The sequence below is a fragment of the Alternaria burnsii genome, assembly GCF_013036055.1.
Source record: "Alternaria burnsii strain CBS107.38 chromosome Unknown 750, whole genome shotgun sequence".
NCBI classification, from domain to species: domain Eukaryota; kingdom Fungi; phylum Ascomycota; class Dothideomycetes; order Pleosporales; family Pleosporaceae; genus Alternaria; species Alternaria burnsii.
This window is the reverse complement of record NW_024066108.1, coordinates 3,179,186-3,196,056: the sequence shown is the minus strand read 5'-3', so window position 1 is coordinate 3,196,056 and position 16,871 is coordinate 3,179,186. Positions and strand designations below refer to the sequence as shown.

General features: G+C 51.2%; 4 protein-coding genes across 4 annotated transcripts; 2 read left to right on the top strand and 2 right to left on the bottom strand.

Moving 5' to 3' along the window:
- Positions 1-1,106: 1,106 nt before the first annotated feature.
- GT037_002511 (dipeptidyl aminopeptidase) lies at positions 1,107-3,327 on the bottom strand (the record flags this gene model as incomplete). The annotated part of the gene is made up of 2 exons (XM_038927558.1): positions 1,107-3,210; positions 3,263-3,327. 2 exons carry the CDS (start codon positions 3,325-3,327, stop codon positions 1,107-1,109), a joined length of 2,169 nt encoding a protein of 722 aa, XP_038790850.1.
- A 1,624-nt stretch (positions 3,328-4,951) lies between these two features.
- On the top strand, positions 4,952-5,329 carry GT037_002510 (uncharacterized protein; the record flags this gene model as incomplete). Its single annotated transcript, XM_038927557.1, has 1 exon — positions 4,952-5,329. One exon carries the CDS (start codon positions 4,952-4,954, stop codon positions 5,327-5,329), a length of 378 nt encoding a protein of 125 aa, XP_038790849.1.
- Positions 5,330-6,776: 1,447 nt separating this feature from the next.
- On the bottom strand, positions 6,777-8,072 carry GT037_002509 (uncharacterized protein; the record flags this gene model as incomplete). The annotated part of the gene is made up of 3 exons (XM_038927556.1): positions 6,777-7,238; positions 7,289-7,320; positions 7,373-8,072. The coding sequence occupies 3 exons, from the start codon at positions 8,070-8,072 to the stop codon at positions 6,777-6,779; spliced, it is 1,194 nt and encodes a 397-aa protein (XP_038790848.1).
- A 1,398-nt stretch (positions 8,073-9,470) lies between these two features.
- Positions 9,471-16,572, top strand: GT037_002508 (glycoside hydrolase family 67 protein; the record flags this gene model as incomplete). The annotated part of the gene is made up of 7 exons (XM_038927555.1): positions 9,471-10,197; positions 10,262-10,656; positions 10,716-11,862; positions 12,814-13,213; positions 13,270-14,552; positions 14,997-15,027; positions 15,084-16,572. 7 exons carry the CDS (start codon positions 9,471-9,473, stop codon positions 16,570-16,572), a joined length of 5,472 nt encoding a protein of 1,823 aa, XP_038790847.1.
- Positions 16,573-16,871: the final 299 nt, after the last annotated feature.

The window sequence follows — 16,871 nt, the reverse complement described above, 5'->3', positions numbered from 1 at the left end:
ATACCCATACGCTTATCTCCTAGGCTAGATGAAAACGTGACGAAAGAAGACAAGAGGACCGAAGAAACCCATATGCTGGTTGGCGCAAGGCTTCGCTTCTATCAGCGGAAGCTTTACCTCGCCCAGCAGCATGGCACATTTTGGCATCTCATCCCAACCTTGTAAACATTGCACCGTTGATGACCCGCTGTTTTCCGTTCCCCTTGGCATGGGCTGTTTGTCAGAAGAAATCACCTGGTGATCCTTCCACGCACATACACACACCAACACATCGAGGCGTAGTAGGATCTCTCGATAATTACAGAACAGTCGAGGATGCGACTTGGCAGGGTGGCAATGGCGGCTGCTTATCTCTCCTCGCCCCTCATACAGCAGTAGACTTCACGAGGAAAGCTTCTGGAATCTTGATATGGGTGTTGAATCGAACGATGCACACGCGGTAGGATAGTCGAGTCATTTTGTTGGCGTATCAGCATGTTGTCAAGACACACTTATTAGTGCAGCATGCAGTTGTTGCCGGGAACCGAAAGCATATCAAAATGCCAAGATGGGGCCAGCAGCCTGCGCATGCCCCGCCCGGGAATAGGTACGTACCTGGACAGACGCGGTTATTCCTGGGTACTAGAGCCGCTGGATACCAGCCACCGGGTAGTGGGAGCGGCGCTTGATGCCTAGAGCCCATGCTCTTGCGTATGTAGTACCAACGCTCACACAGGTTGCGCGACCATGTCAGTTCGGATTGTATGGTCGTTAGCTAGGGACATTGATAACCATGAGCTACTAAGATTACTCGAATATCAGGAGCGCATACCACTACTCCGCACAGCTATCAAGGTTGATAACCTTATCCGGTGGGTTAGGTAGGTGCGTATGGACTTTGGTCTTTCCCATACATCGGTAGTGTGCATGCTGGGAGGCCTGTAGCTTGCAAGGTAATCCGCAACTCAAGACACAGGCGCAAATTCACTGTAGTGTTTGGGAAAGTAGAATTTGTCAATAACATATTATCATTAATCGTTCATCAATGGGTACTCATTAATGCTACAAGAGCAAAGCAGTCTTCGCAACTTTCCCTTGTTCCACCAGTCGCGCAATGATAAACCATCCTAGTTACCGATTGGCAGGTCGTCCAAAGGCTCACCCTTGGACCAGTGGTTGATCCAGTTGAAGATCTCAGTGTGCCAGAACAAGCTGTTCTCCTGTTTAAGCACCCAGTGGTTCTCGTCAGGGAAGTTGAGGAACCTAGATGGGATACCGCGGGCCTGGAGGATGTTGAACAAGCTCAGACCGTCGCTCTCAGGCAGGCGGTAGTCAAGAGTGTTGTGGATGACAAACTGAGGAGTGGACCAGTTGGCAATGTGGTTCTGGGGGTTCCACTCGCGGTACGCGCCAGAGTCCCAGATGCTGCCGTTGTAGTCGTGGCGGATGAACCAGAGTTCCTCAGAAGCCCATGCTCCCTCAGTGTTGGAAATACCGTCGTGGGTGACAAGGCACTTGAACTCGTTGCCGAGGTCGTTAGCCTGAATCCAGTTGGTCATGTAACCACCGTAAGAAGCACCGGCCGCGATACCGTTCTTGGTGTCGATCCATGGCATGCTGGTGTTGACGTAGTTCCAAGCGTTGACCAAATCGTGGTATGGCCAGTTACCCCATTGGCCCTGGATAGAGTCGGTGAGAAACTGTCCGAAACCGGTAGATCCAGTTGGGTTGGGGGCGACGATGATGTAGCCCTGGTCAGCCCAGACCTGAGGGTTCCAGCGGTTGGACCAGCTGTTGCCCCAGTTACCCTGGGGACCACCGTGAATGTAGAAGGCGAGCGGGTATGTTACGTTCTCCTGGTAGAAGGTGGGCTTGACGACGTAGGCGTGGAGCTGTTGCTTGAGCTCGGGGTTGGAGCCGTTGAAAAAGATCTCGGAAACGGTGTGCGATCCGAGACCAGCAAGGTTGGGGTCAACCTGAGACGCGTCGAGGAGAGTCGTCTTCTTTCCGTCAGCGAGGATGTACCACTCGTTGGGAGTCCAGATGGCGGTGGCGGCGACAAACAGCGAACCGTCGGGAAGGAGCGCGAAAGTTGAGACTGAGGTGTTGGAGGTCATGGGCTCAGGAACGAAGCTCTCGTCGGCGGTAATGGGGAAGTTGAAGATCTTGACGCGAGCGTAGTCATCGGCTGTGGCGTAGATGGACGAGTCGTCGTGAGCCCAGGTAATGGGTCCCTGAACCCAGCGGTCGAAACCAGCACTCAAAGACTTCCAGTTGCTGACAGCGACACCGGTACCTTGGACAGCGACATCGACGGTGTACAGAATCCACCTGTCGGACTCGTAGTAGTCCTCATCCTGCTGTACGTAGGCGAGCTTGCTGCTGTCGGTGGAGAAGGAAGGAAGACCAGAAGCACCCTGGTGGCCAGCCTTAGCGGCCTCGGAGTCGGGACCGTTGAAAGCGACAGGAGCGTCAGAAGACGCAAAAGCACCGACATAGGTGTATGAGGCAGTGTAGTTGGCCTTGTTGAGCTGGGGGGCCTTGCTCACGAAAGCGTACATGGAACCATCAGGGCTGATGTCGTAGTCGCTGGAGTCACCAAACGGCTGGATGGGAGTCTCGGGCTGAGTGGTGGTGAAGTTGATGCCCTTCTGCACGTTCCTCATCCCAGCACCGGACAGGGCGTAGCTGGCGTTTGCGGAAAGAGTTCCGGCAAAGAGGTTGTAGCGGTTCTTGGTCAGCCAAGTGTCCCAGTGGCGGACGTAGATGTCCGAGTAGTAGCGAGCAGTAGTCACCGGGGTGACTTCGGTCTCTGGGTTGACAGCTGTGCCGTTGGGGTAAGCCATGCAGTTGACCAAGAAGTGCATGTCTCCGGTCGAGGTCTTTGCAACCTTGAGACCGTTGTATGGCGCATCCAGAGAAGCGACCATGGTGCTCATGTTGGGGCTCTTGATGTCACCAATCCACAGGGTAACACCACCGGGGACCTCCTCGTTGGTGCCATTGATGTAGATGATACCAGTCTCGCTGCCAGGGATCCAGGCGACTTCGTTGATCTCGCTGGCGTTCAAGCCGGACTTTGTGATCTCGCCGGTCTTGAGGTCGATCAAGTTCATGCCCGAGCCTGCGCTGCCATGCTCCTCAAAGGAGTACTGCGAGTATGAGAAGAGAGCGACGGAGCCATCGGGACTTGGGTCGGCGGCGCCACGGCGGACGTTGCTCAGGAGTCCTCTGTTTGTCGTGTTAGTTGACGCGCAGGGAATCAATGCAATGATGAGCTTACTCAGGTGTCAAGGCACAGGCGCCGGTAGCAGCCAAAGCTGCGGCAACACTGAGGTAACGAGCCATATTGTATGCGACCAGCTTCGTAAAAGCTCAATTGGACACGGTCGGTGGTCAAGCAAAGCTCCAGAAGGGCATGCCGGTTATTTGTACGACCAACAGCTGAGTAGACCCTGGCCCGACGATATTTACCAGCGGGGTTCACGTTGCATTCGGGACTGGTACCTGGCAGAGACAGCGCTCCCAGTTGGCTGCGCACTCGGTGATGCCATGGTGCTGGCCCTGCAATGCGGTAGCTGCTATACCAAACATGTGGGAAGATGGACGCTGTTCGCCATGTCTCCTTCCTCTTCGGGGCTAGAGCTGCGGGCGCACAAACAAGCTCGCCGTCGGTGGGTTCCTAAGAAAGCATGTTTCTGCTCGTCCTATCGCGACTCGGCCCACATGTCCCGCAGTCGTGGCTCAAGCTTGGCGGCCGTGTCCATGCAGCCCTCACGTGAAGCTCACTAAAGCCCCAGCAAAGCTCTCGCCCAGATCAGTGGCGGCCGTGCCAAGTCGCGCCGTCTCCACTGAACCGGTGGTGGCGGATAAAACGGCGCGCCGAAACAGGCAGGTCGATGAAAAGTCCAACACGATTGTCCTCTCTATTCTTACTCATCCATAGCTGCCTCACAAAACAGAGAGGCTGGTCGTGCTCGACTTGCACCCACTGCCTCGGTCTGCTTCGGGCCTGCCGGCGCGCCTGATCTTCTTCTATCTTCCGTGAGCAAATTGGCGATCTGCACCTGCCTTGCCTGGCTTAGATATGCACACTGCATCCATGCAGCTGCTTCTTCGCGTTGGCTGATGGCGCATGTCGTGATGGGTTGATAGCATCCAACGAATGAGCTCCAAGGCCGCCTCGTATCGCACTGTGCAGCCAACATGCTGCCATCTGTGCTTGATGGTACCTTGGTGTCCGCTCCTCACAAGCACCAATTCCCATCGTCTTTGCAGACTTTCCCCGGTTCCATCTCTTTGCTTTCCAAGGACATGGACCGATAGCTACGCGCGTGCCAAAGAGGGTCGAACCACGACAATCCGGAAAACCGTGTTAGCGCATCCACAGTTTCGGAAGCAATCCACAACGTTGTGATTGCTGCGCTTCGTTCAATGTCGAGTGCTAACTATCGTCCATCATGCTATGTGCAGACCAAGGAGGTTTGGAAGCTTGTTCACATTCTTAGCTCGCGCTTGCCCCGCGTCACCACGTGCCTGGGACGCTTGCGCGAGCTGCCATGAATAACCCTACAAGTTAGGCGCATGTAATAGCGTCTTCGACATCTCACATCTACCTTTGAGCATTGTTAGGTAGCGCAAACATTTCCAATCCCCAGAAATTAGCATCCAACATGCCGCCATGGTAGCCCACTCGAGGTTCGTCCAACAATAGCCGCTTCCAAGGATGAGATGTTTTGCGACTCTTGTAGTTCTTCCGGATGGCTCCAGCGAGTACCAGCATGAGCTTCCTGAAGCCCTAGAATTCCAGAATGGATGAGCTTCGGATGGCTGCTGTTATGGCTTGTATATCAATCTGCTAACAATCGTCATCCTCCAGAAAACAGCAACCACTGACTACAGTCAACCACTAGATTACACTGAGAACAACTTCCTTTAGTGTTACATTCGCGATTTCTAAAAGCTCTCCAGAATGCCGGACATCAAGTCTTCACAGCCACTGCCCACAGCTTCCGTCCTTCAAAGTTTTACCCCTACCATGCGCTACTACGACACTACGATAAACAGTTTTCAACGCCATCTCGCGATTGAACAAGATAGAGTGGCAATGTTGCCAACAGAGCATGCAAGTAAGGTTGCATATGAACAAAAGATGGCCGTACTGGATATAGCCAAAGCAAAGCTACGAGAGCTGGTCGACATCAGTACTGAGATTATGGAGAAGCAGATTGAGAAGCCAAATACAGCGTTGGGCCTATCGGCCGAGAGGTCAAATGAGCAGATACAAGACGGACTGAAAGAAGTGGAAGATGCGACGGCTGAAGTGCGACGTCTGATGTGGGGCACGTGATTTGTAAAGAGGAGGGTAAGTACATTTCCAAGACTTCATGGAACCGACATCGGACGAAGGTTGGCACATTGGTACGTGGTGATGTCCAATTCTTTTCTTCTATGCACAAAGTATGCAAGGGAAGAAGAAACGAATCAAAAAAGACATGCATCTTAAGAGTCTAATCACAAGCTATGTTGACCATTATTGAACCGCTCACTCAGAGAAGCGTGCGACTCCAGAAACTCGCTATACGCTAACAAGTCACCGGGCACGACGCAAACATTCTAGCTTACGTTCCTGCGAGATCTGCTTGGCGATAACTGATTAGCTTACTTGCGGCAGGACAAACGCTTGTTCTACTGTGTGGATACTCTAGAAGGTATTCCCATAGTTATTCATCACCTACTTGCATCATCATATATCTGTTGTGGTAATGACGGATGATGAATCGGTGAAGGCTTCAGCCACTGAGCTATCTCGCCACAAAACTTCTCTTTACGCCACACAAGCTATGGTAAATCTCAGCGATTTAGCTCGAGAAGATGCGCTAGGACTACATAAGAACGGGAACATTTCATTTGTTCGTTTGACAAGTCGGAGAGACCCAATTGATTCCCTCGTAGATAAAATCCCTCTCGAATAGCCAGCATGATCACAGTAAGACTTTTGACAGCCACTTTCAGCTCGTTCATAGCATCCTCTACATTTGGTGTTCAAAGATCCTCCTTCAACGTGACCATAGCATCCATCACACATGTCCAATCACTCAACTCCTTACTCGCGTCCTTGATTGAAGCAGTGAATGCGTGTATAGCTGGAACAAGCACGAACTTTTCGAGCATTGCTCTTACTTTTTCGATATCTCTCCTCTTCTTCCTCCCAAGGTCCTTCGTCCAAGGTTCTTTGCCATTCCAGTATTCTGTTGTGGAGGGAGACGATATCTTGGACAGTGCGGGTGTTGGTGTGAATGCTCGCGGTAGGGCGTGTTCCAGCCATAGCGTGAATTGTGATGAGACTGAGTCAAAGGAGATATTACTACAGATGCAGTGTGTTTGCTGTTCCCGCTTGCTGTATCGGAGTACTCATTTTACGGAGGTCAGTTTTTAGGGTACACAGTGAGCATGGCAAACCCGACGAGGTCAATGAAGGTAGTTACTCAACTCCTAGAATCGTGATTGCCTTGAAAGTGGAGATCCAATGTATGTACTCCGGAATGACTTTTCCTACCCAAAGCTAGCTCCAGGGAGACGTTCCTGACCACTTCTGTACACAAAAGCAGGGTCGGAGGATATCGCCCGTACAGTCCAAATCTGGCTCGCAAAGAATACTTCCAGATGCAAACCAAATTTGCTATTCTAGCATTCGAAACCCTTATGGATGACGCCGGCATGCTTTTACCTTTCCAAACCAACGAGTTGGATGCTATAGTCTCCATAGTTTAGAGCAACACTTCTCTCCTCTCTCGTTAAGGACTCGGATCACCTAACGCTTTTCTTGCTTCCCTCATCTTTCGCTCAAGTCGTTCTACCTCCGCCTCTAGTACGTTCGTTCTCTTCTCAGCTTGTTCACAACGCAACTGGCTTTGTCGGAGTTGCTCGCGGAGACTCTCTCCGTCGTCGAGCGCGTTGGCGTGCTGCGTCTTTAGTTCATCGTATCGAGCTTGAATGCCGCGATATGCATTTTGGCCATACGAGTATTCGTCCTTGATTTGACTCACTTCAGCTTTGAGGCTGGTGATTTGTTCTTGAAGCTGGTGATTTGTTTGAACTCTTGCCTGGTTAACTTCCAGCGGTCTGGTCTGAGTAGCAATCGCAGCCTTTAGCAAATCGTTTTCTGCCTTACTGGTTCTAGGCTGGGCCTCCATACGTTTTGTCATGACCGGATTCTCCGGGCTAGGCGATCTAGAGATGATGATGGGTCGTTGTATCTAGAGGTAAGGTCAGCTTAGACTTGAAGCAAGCCATGGCCAGTACTTACTGTGTGACCGTAGTCGCGGCGCTTGATGTTGGCTAAGATAAATTAGTTCTAGTTCCTAGAGATAAGGAAGATCCTGTAACTTACGTGGTGCCGAGTCAGATCTTTCGTCACCTTTGCGCTTATTGGATGCGACATCTTCAGATGTCGAAACAACCGCATTTGGGACTGGAATCAGCGCTGCGTCCAAAGCCGGTCGACTGTCTCTTCTCTGTACGTCCATCTGCAGCTTTGGTGGACTCCCCTTATTCGCAATCCACGCGCACGACTTTGTAAAATCCTGCCAGAAATCTCTGTAGTGGCCAAACCCCCTTAGATGCCCAGCTTCTGAGAAATAATAAAGAATTATGGCCCGTAGTCTGTTGCAAACTGTTTGGTGGCCACCAGTTTGGTCTCCAAGATCACAAAAGGGTTCCATGAAATCGATGTTCTGAAGACGGGCGTGTGGTATCCGATACACTCTCGAGTCCTGCATGATGAGGAAAAATCCAACTAGATTATGCTTCGATCCATGTACGAAGGCGTACACAGTCTGCCTCATGTATAGGAGATTGCTGTCAAAGGTGCCGATGGCAAGTACCATTGGTGAAGCCTCTTGTGGCAAGTTGGCGAGGACCGTTGGGCCAAGAATCTCGCAGTGGCTGAACTCGAGTGTCTCGGATTTTGGTATCTTCTCAAATTGATCAGGTATACTTGAGAGTACCTTCCTGGTGATCACTTGCTTATACCAGCTGGATTCGCTCTCATTGTCGATGGTGATGGGGGTTTTGGCGCTGGTACTGTCCATGATGGCGGAGTAGATGCCTTAATACGCAGCAATTTGGGAAATATTCGAATTCCTAGGAGACTAGATTACGTTAGTATTGTTCTGGTTCCCAATATGTTGTGTTATACATACTGAAAGTATCGTAGATGCAAGACCAAGGTAAGAGGTATTCCTTCGGTCACGTTCGCTAAAGACAGTGAGGCTGCTGAAGTTAAGGAAATACTGTGACTGTGGTAGGATATGTGCCACTATAGATTGTAGGTGATTCGATATGTAAAAAGGTGATTGAGTGAGGTGGACGTATGAACAGAATTATGAAGCAAAGAGTGCCTGTCGGTTACGTGTTATCTGAACAAGCTGGTTATATACTCTGAAGGGCGGAAGACCGTAGGTATAGTGAAGGAGGCTGCCAAATCATAGCCATATATGGTGATAGAAGACGGGATAGAATATCGGCGAGGAATGCTGCCATGCAGACCCTGCGTTTGAATACCCAGGTAAGATAGAATGATGCTACGAGCGCTGAGCAGCCAAAGTACAATACAGAGTTTGTCTAATGGAAGTGAGATTGGTTTAATCTTCATTGAAGCTGCTGGTGAGTCTGTAAAGCGACATCGTCACAACCTGGATAGTTGTCGGGCGCCTTCTACGCTTCATGGCCCATGGCTAATTGCGGTACTGGCGTGTTTGTGATAATAAAGGCCGTGTAAGTGATGTGATTGACAGCTTGCAGCATCTAAGCACCCTTTAAGTTCATTTTTCGCAAATGGTCGGATACGAAGGGGATAGTTAATGGCATTGGAGTTGTTCCTGGACGTCCCTGAGCCATGTTCCTTCCTGCTAGAAACCTGTTATCATCACCTCACTCATCGTCACCGAGAAAATGGATGCTGCCTTCGGAGCTGCTGCGGCCTGAGGTTTGGGATTTAGGGTACGGTGTGATCATAATAGCTTTAGTTATGTTTCGCTAGGAAGCCTAAGCCATCGTTGTCACTAACGTCAACATTATCACACATAGTCTCGCACGAGAATCGAGTATGCACCGCTCTCGTCCACGCGTCCGTGATGATCAAGATGCGCTACTATCGGTTGTTTTTCGGTTCGGCGGATTTACTGAACCAATTGACGCCGATCACCTTCCAAACCCCGCCATTCCTCCCCACATTCAGCCAGCAAAGCTTGAGCCGCCCTCCGCACGCTTGACTGGTCTTGTGTCCTCGCCCAGCTTTTAGGCTGAAGTACGGTACGACCATCCGACCTCGTCGCGCGTTCTCGGTGGGAGATATCACGACAATTGCTGCCGTAAGCATATTAGTGACGTCTTGATCATTCATCATAAAGAAAATATGGCGGTCTATAAAGTACCCTGAGAAGGGCGCTGTCTAGTTGGATGACTGACTACTACCCGTGAGGTCTATCATGCAGCTAGCACTTACAACACTACTCTGCGCTGTTGGCGTTGCTGTCGCTGAAGACGGCTCAAAAGGCTGGCTTCGCTACGCGCCAATACCAGACGGGCCAGCAGCGCAGTCAGTACCCTCCACGATCATCGCCCTGAACAGCACGAGAGTGAGCCCCGTATTCACTGCTGGCCAAGAGCTTCAAAAAGGTGTTGATGGCATCACTGGAAAGAAACTCAATGTGAGTGCGGTCGCAGACCAGAGTCACTCTGCCATCATTGTCGGAACTAAAGACGCGTTCACGGCGGCATTCGGTAACATTGATGAATGCGAGAATCTGGACGCCGATGGCTTTTTCCTCAGCACGACTACCCCAGGCAAAGTCATCATTGTAGGACAGAATGAACGTGGCGCTCTCTACGGCGCGTTCGAATATCTTTCTCAGCTCGCGCAAAACAATGTCACGTCCGGCTCCACAGTATTCAACCCACAGGTACCCATTCGATGGACGAATGAATGGGACAACATGGATGGCAGCATCGAGCGCGGTTACGCTGGCCCCTCACTGTTTTTCCGAGACGGTTTCGTGGTAGACAACACTACGCGAGTCGCTGAATATGCCCGCCTACTTGCATCAATCCGCGTCAATGGCGCAATCATCAATAACGTCAACGCGAACGCCACGTTGCTCAATGACCGCAACGTAGAGGGTCTTGGTAGGCTTGCTGATGCGATGAGACCATATGGTAAGTTGTGACCACACGAAGTGCATGGCAGACATTAACTAACTTGATACTTCCACACCTGCAGGAGTACAACTTGGCATATCGCTCAACTTCGCCTCTCCAAACGCTACACTAGGGTCATTCGACCCGCTAGACCCCCGTGTGGACGCATGGTGGGCGAACATCACTAACCAGATCTATTCCAAAGTTCCGGACATGGCAGGTTACCTCGTCAAAGCCAACAGTGAGGGTCAACCGGGACCCTTGACGTACAATCGAACACTCGCGGATGGCGCCAACATGTTCGCAAGAGCAGCGAAGCCGCATGGTGGCGTGGTTATGTTCCGTGCTTTTGTATATGACAACCACATCAACGAAACAAACTGGTACAACGACAGGGCGAATGCTCAGCTGGAATTCTTTCAACATCTCGACGGAAAGTTTGATGACAACGTCGTTGTTCAGATTAAATTCGGGCCCGTATGTTCACAGGCACGCTCTTCACGAAAGACGTAGACTAACGCACGCCTACTTTGTAGATTGATTTCCAGGTCCGCGAACCAGCATCGCCATTGTTCGGATCTCTGCGCCAAACGAGCACTGCCATCGAACTCCAGATCACACCCGAATACCTTGGTCAGAATTGTCATCTGGTTTACCTAGCACCACAATGGAAAGAGATACTAGAGTTTGACATGAGGTCTGAGAACCAGTCATCCAAGGTCAAAGACATCATCACCGGCGAGCGTTTCAGGCGGCCTTTGGGAGGCTACGCAGGCGTGACTGGAGTGGGATCAAACGCGACGTGGCTGGGCTCACATCTAGCCATGTCTAACTTGTATGCTTACGGACGACTAGCCTGGGACGCCTCGGTGGACTCAGAGACGATCCTCCAAGACTGGATCAGACTGACGTTTGGCTTCGATGAGGATGTTCTTGACACTCTCACAGACATGTCCATGAGGTCGTGGCCCGCGTACGAAAACTACAGCGGCAACCTCGGAATCCAGACGCTGACAGACATCCTGTACACACACTTTGGTCCCAATCCTGCCTCGCAGGATGGCAACGGATGGGGCCAATGGACGCGCGCCGATGCATTCAGTATCGGCATGGACAGAACTGTAAAGAATGGCACTGGTAACGCTGGACAATACCCGCCGGAGGTCGCCCAGATCTATGAGAATATAGAGTCGACGCCAGATAACTTGCTGCTCTGGTTCCACCACGTACCATATACACAGCGATTGAAGTCTAATAAGACTGTCATTCAACATTTCTACGATGCGCATTATGAAGGTGCTGCTACCGCACAAGAATTTGTCGGACAGTGGGAATCCTTGAAGGGTAAAATCGACGATGAGCGATACGAACACGTGCTGTTCAGGCAGATCTTCCAGGCTGGTCATTCCATCGTGTGGCGCGATGCAATCAACGAGTTCTACCACAATCTTTCGCAAATACCGGATGAGACCAAGCGTGTTGGCAACCATCCATACCGGATTGAGGCGGAAGATATGATGCTTGACGGTTTCAAGACATATGCCGTAAGCCCCTTTGAGACGGCTTCCGGTTACACGGCTGTCGTCACCACGTCAAACTCGACGACGGGCATCGCGACAGCCAACGTCACGTTCGCATCGGGAACATACGACGTCGCTGTCAACTATTATGATTTGATTGGGGGTAAAGCAAAATACGAACTGAAACTTGGCGATCGTACTGTGGGAGCGTGGACAGGGGATCTCGAAGATAAACTGGGGCACGCGCCATCTATTTACTTAGACGGGCACTCAGCGACACGCATAACGTTCAGAGATGTCGAGGTTCGGCAAGGGGATCAAGTGCGGCTCACAGGCCAAGCGGATGGCATCGAGCCCGCACCGATCGATTACCTCTCTTTCTTGCCACCTGGCATCATCGATTGAATCATTGTGGGTAGAGAAAGTATGTACAAAAAAGCAAAGCGATGCGAAATTGATGTTCTCGCATTCGGAGGCGCGACAATCTAACGTTCCACTGCCCAGTCGGCTTCATTTCCACGGCAATCCACAGCCGGGATCCCCTGCAGGTCTCCCGCAGTGTCTAATCCACATTAGTCAATTGTCTCCTTTTCTGCCAGCCATGGCAACACACCACAGTTCAACCGTTGGTGGCTTTCAGACGGGAAATCTTATACTACGTTCCCGCAATTTGAGATTCGTCTCTTGCATTAGCCACTGATCTGGGGATGCAAAGCCCAGCGACACCCAGCTCTTTCTCGAACGATGTGCTGCGTACTTCCTTCGTGAATTGATCGTGATTTGTGTCTTCACCCCTTTCTCGTCCAACGTCGTGGACCACCAAGTAACCGGTGGGCACGCAAGAGCTTGAGATCCGTGCCGTACGCCAGTACTTCACGATGTGACAAGCTTGTCAGCCTCGACCAACCCAGCACACCTTTCAAAAATCGCCGACAGGCACCGCCATCTCCAAAACAAACACGCCAGCGACGACAGCCCGGCAACGCCATCCACGTCTTCTTCAAAGTGCATATTAGCATCAACGTTGTTATCGCGCGCCCAAACTAATGTCGCGTCCTAGTACAGTCGCCGCACGATGCGCTGCGCTAGGGACTTCGATCGCGCAGGTGAGCAGAGCCGCTCCAGATGTTCGACTTTGCAGCTCCAGACGCTAACGCCCAAAAGGTTATTCCGGACATCAGCAGCTTCGCACGCAAATTCCGCGATGCGCGTCACGACTTGAACACCATTAATAGTGATCTGCTGGTGATCAAAACCGGGCTCGGTATTGCGCAAGACGACTTTTCGGCCAAGTGGTCCGAATTACCGGCGTCCCTCGTTGATGCTGTATCACGAGTGCTAGATTCATGCGATGACACCAGTGAGCGATTACATAAAGCCTTTCTCAAGCTTTCTTGTAGCAGCAAACCAAAGGATGATTGGCGTGCGCTCAAGGACGGACCTTTGGTAAACCTGCGGCATGATCTTGATGCATCGAAGGTCGTACTTGAGTTGAGTCTGGACTACGTCGCATTGTAAGTTGTACATGATGTATGTTATTTGGGCATAGCACGGGACTTACTTTTCTTAGATTTTGTCAACAAGATACCCTGGATTCCTTACTGCAAAACTATGTCAGCGATCTCATTACGCAGAGCGATGAGCTACTAAAAAGGACGGACACAGACGAGATCTACGTGAACCAAACAGCGCGAGATAGACTATCTTCGCTACTACAGGCTGTTCGTCTGCTTCGCTCATGTATTACAGCCATATCTCGCGAAGGCGCGCCATCATCATCACAACTAGCAAAGAGGACAACCCTTCCACGACCAGACTCCCTGGAGCCCGCCCTTGGCGAGACGCCCAGAAGCGGGAGGAAGAGCCCCAATGAACAAACCTCAACCCGAGCCAGCGCAAACGATGGGATCGGCACATGGCTCGCTAATGTTCCGTCCTTTGAAGACGCGCAGCCTCTCTCATATTCCGCAATCGAACAGACTACTATTCCAAGACGACTTCTGATACCGCCATCGCGGAACGACATGACGCCATCGCGCGGTACGTTCTACACTGACGATGGTGCCGCATCCAGCCCTACCCTGGTACCACCGGAATCACGACTCAAAAAGTCCTACAGCTGGTGTACTGACCTCTCGGGAAAGGCAAGCACTCGATTACAACTTGCGTCTAGACACGCGTCGAAACAAGTGTCGAAGTATACATCAACGATGTCTAGCTCAGACGTCTCTATCTTTCAGAAACAGATCACTTCAGACAGGATCGCTGTGACGAAAGGTAAGAGGAAAGAGTTGGAACCAAATCAGAGGGCTGCTGTAGATCGTATTCTAGCAAACATACCATCAGAAGCGACGGCTTCTGAGGTAGAAAGAGTTATCTGGGAAGGCGCAAACCCAATGGCTACACATCCAGAGTTTGGATACTTTTTCATCCGCGCAGCATACGAGATGTCGCCTGATGTCCTCACTCTCCTTATGGATTTCGGCGCAGACATCACCCGCAATAATCCTCCACCATCATCATATTACTCCGCCATGCACGCTGCAACCCTAGGACGACAGCTCGACACCGTCCGCTACCTTGCTGCTCTAGGCCACTCCATCGACAACCCCGACTATAGCGGAGAGACACCTCTCCATCTTGCTTGCAGGACGCCCGGTGCGTCTGCAATTGCAAAGTACTTCATCGAAGCCGGCGTCGACGTGAATTCTGAAGCGAAGAACGGAAGAACACCTCTGCAGTCCGCTCTCAAAGCGGCAAGGTTAGAGGGCAAGGAGAGAAGCATGTTAATCGAGCTTTTGCTCGCGCATGGGGCGGAGGGCGAAGTTAAGAGAGATCTGGATTGTGGGAGAGGTAATGAGAAGGGCAGACATGTACTTGGTCTAACATGAGGGTAATTCATTATGAGAGTCCGCTCTGTACCCACTATAGAAGTTTACTCATGCGCCGTTACGGCCAGTTGTCACAAGCGGGCATCACGAGATAGAACGATGTGCCCAAAAATATTGTATTGTAATAATCGATGATGTCGAAATCCTTCACTGAACACTAATAATGCTCGACACGAGGATCGGCATGCCATGAATTTGGAAGGTGATCTGGACGTCAAGACGCGAGGTGGTCTCTGGCCAGGTAAGCGGCCGCTAACTTATCGCGATCCACTCTTTATCGGCCAACTCCGCAACCACCGATTCTCTCATCTAAAGTCCCCATCCTCTGTTTGCTTTTGTGTCACACGATTGACCGTTACGACGTATAACATTGCTATCATGGACAACGTATACAAGATGTGGGCAGAAGGGAAAGAGGCGGAAGGTGGAGCGGAGCAGTCAGTTAGCGGAGCCCCTCATTTGTGACCCACCACAATTATTAACAGCATCGTAGACTCGCGATTGAAGACCCTGCGACTGGAGAAGTGTTTGCACAATGCCATGCGGCATCCGCTGGCGACGTAGACAGTGTTGTTAAGACTGCACATAAGGTCTTCAAATCTGGCGTCTGGTCGAAAGCGCCCCGCCATGTTCGTGCGGACACGTTGGATCGTATCGCCGAACTCCTTACGAAAAGCCTCCCGCGACTTATCGAGCTGGAAGTGCGGCAAACGGGACGCGCCATCCGCGAGATGAATGCGCAGGTCCCTACTCTTACGAAGTGGTTCAAATACTATGCCGCCTTGATACGAACCGAGGAGCGCTCAGTCTTGCCTACCGTCGGTAAATTGCACAATTGGATCGATCGTAAGCCACTCGGTGTTGTTGCGCAAATTACACCGTTCAACCACCCCATGTTGATTGCTGTCAAGAAAATTGCACCTGCCTTAGCCGCTGGTAACTCGATTGTGCTGAAACCCAGTGAACTCACGCCACTCACCAGCATCGAGCTTGGCAAACTCATGAAGGAAGCCGGCCTACCCGACGGCGTGTTCAATGTGTTGCCAGGCGACGGTATGACAACTGGAAAAGCGCTCGTAGAACATTCGCTCATCAAGAAGGTGGATGTAACTGGCGGTACACCGGCTGGGCGCGCCATTGGCGCCATCGCAGGACGTAATCTCGCACATTACACCGCCGAGCTTGGTGGCAAGGCTCCTCTCATTGTCTTTGAACAAGCACATGTTGATCTCGCAGTGAATGGCATCGTCTTCGCTAGCTTTATTGCCAGCGGTCAGACATGTGTGGCAGCGACGCGCATTATTGTGCAGAACAAGATTCTCGATCAGGTAGTAGAAAAGCTGAAGGCCAAGGTGCAAAGCATTGAAAGGCGGATGGGCTCACCAAAGAATGTGGAGTCCATGATGGGTCCTCTCATATCCGCAAAGCAGCTCGGTAACGTTGAGACGCTAGTCAACGATGCAAAAGACGCAGGTGTGACGGTCGTAACTGGTGGTCAAAGGATGAACAGCAAGTCTTCGCTGGACGACACCGACTTCTCGAAAGGCTACTTCTACCCGCCAACGATATTGGTGGATAGCGTTTCGAAGAAGATTGTTGACACACGCATATGGAAGGAAGAGGCTTTCGGCCCTGTCATCGTTGTTGTGGGCTTCGATACTGAAGAGGAGGCGCTGGATCTAGCAAACGATAGCGAGTTTGGACTAGGCGCAGCTATCTGGACACAAGATCTTTCTCAAGCTTTCCGAGTGTCAGAGAATATTGAGAGTGGTATCTGTTGGGTCAACACGCATCACCGTAACGATCCAAGCTCACCGTGGGGTGGCATCAAGAGCTCAGGAGTGGGCAGTGAAAACGGCATCGACGCTTATAATGCGTATACGACCTCGAAGAGCACAATCATCAACTACGCCACTGCACAAGAAGGTCTAGGGAGCGACGATTGGTTTAGGGAGGGTGCTGGTGAGGTTAGGTATGGATGAGGTGCGTTACGTACGATAAAAAATGCGAGAATTTAGCCTCCGTGCTGCAACTCGCCGTCGATGACATATGGTCCACGCTCCATTTTAGACTGTACCAGATCTGGGGTAGGACACATCAAGACAATGTTGTAGAACAGATTATCCTACGTAGTCCACCAAGCGCCTTGAGAGTGAGGCACTGCGAGGCTAGATGATAAATCATCAATTCGATACCAAGGCCAAGAGGAAATGTGGTGCCTAATGGACACAACGCGGGATAAAGACAGAATTGTAGTGCAGCTATGACCCCTTCATCTTCG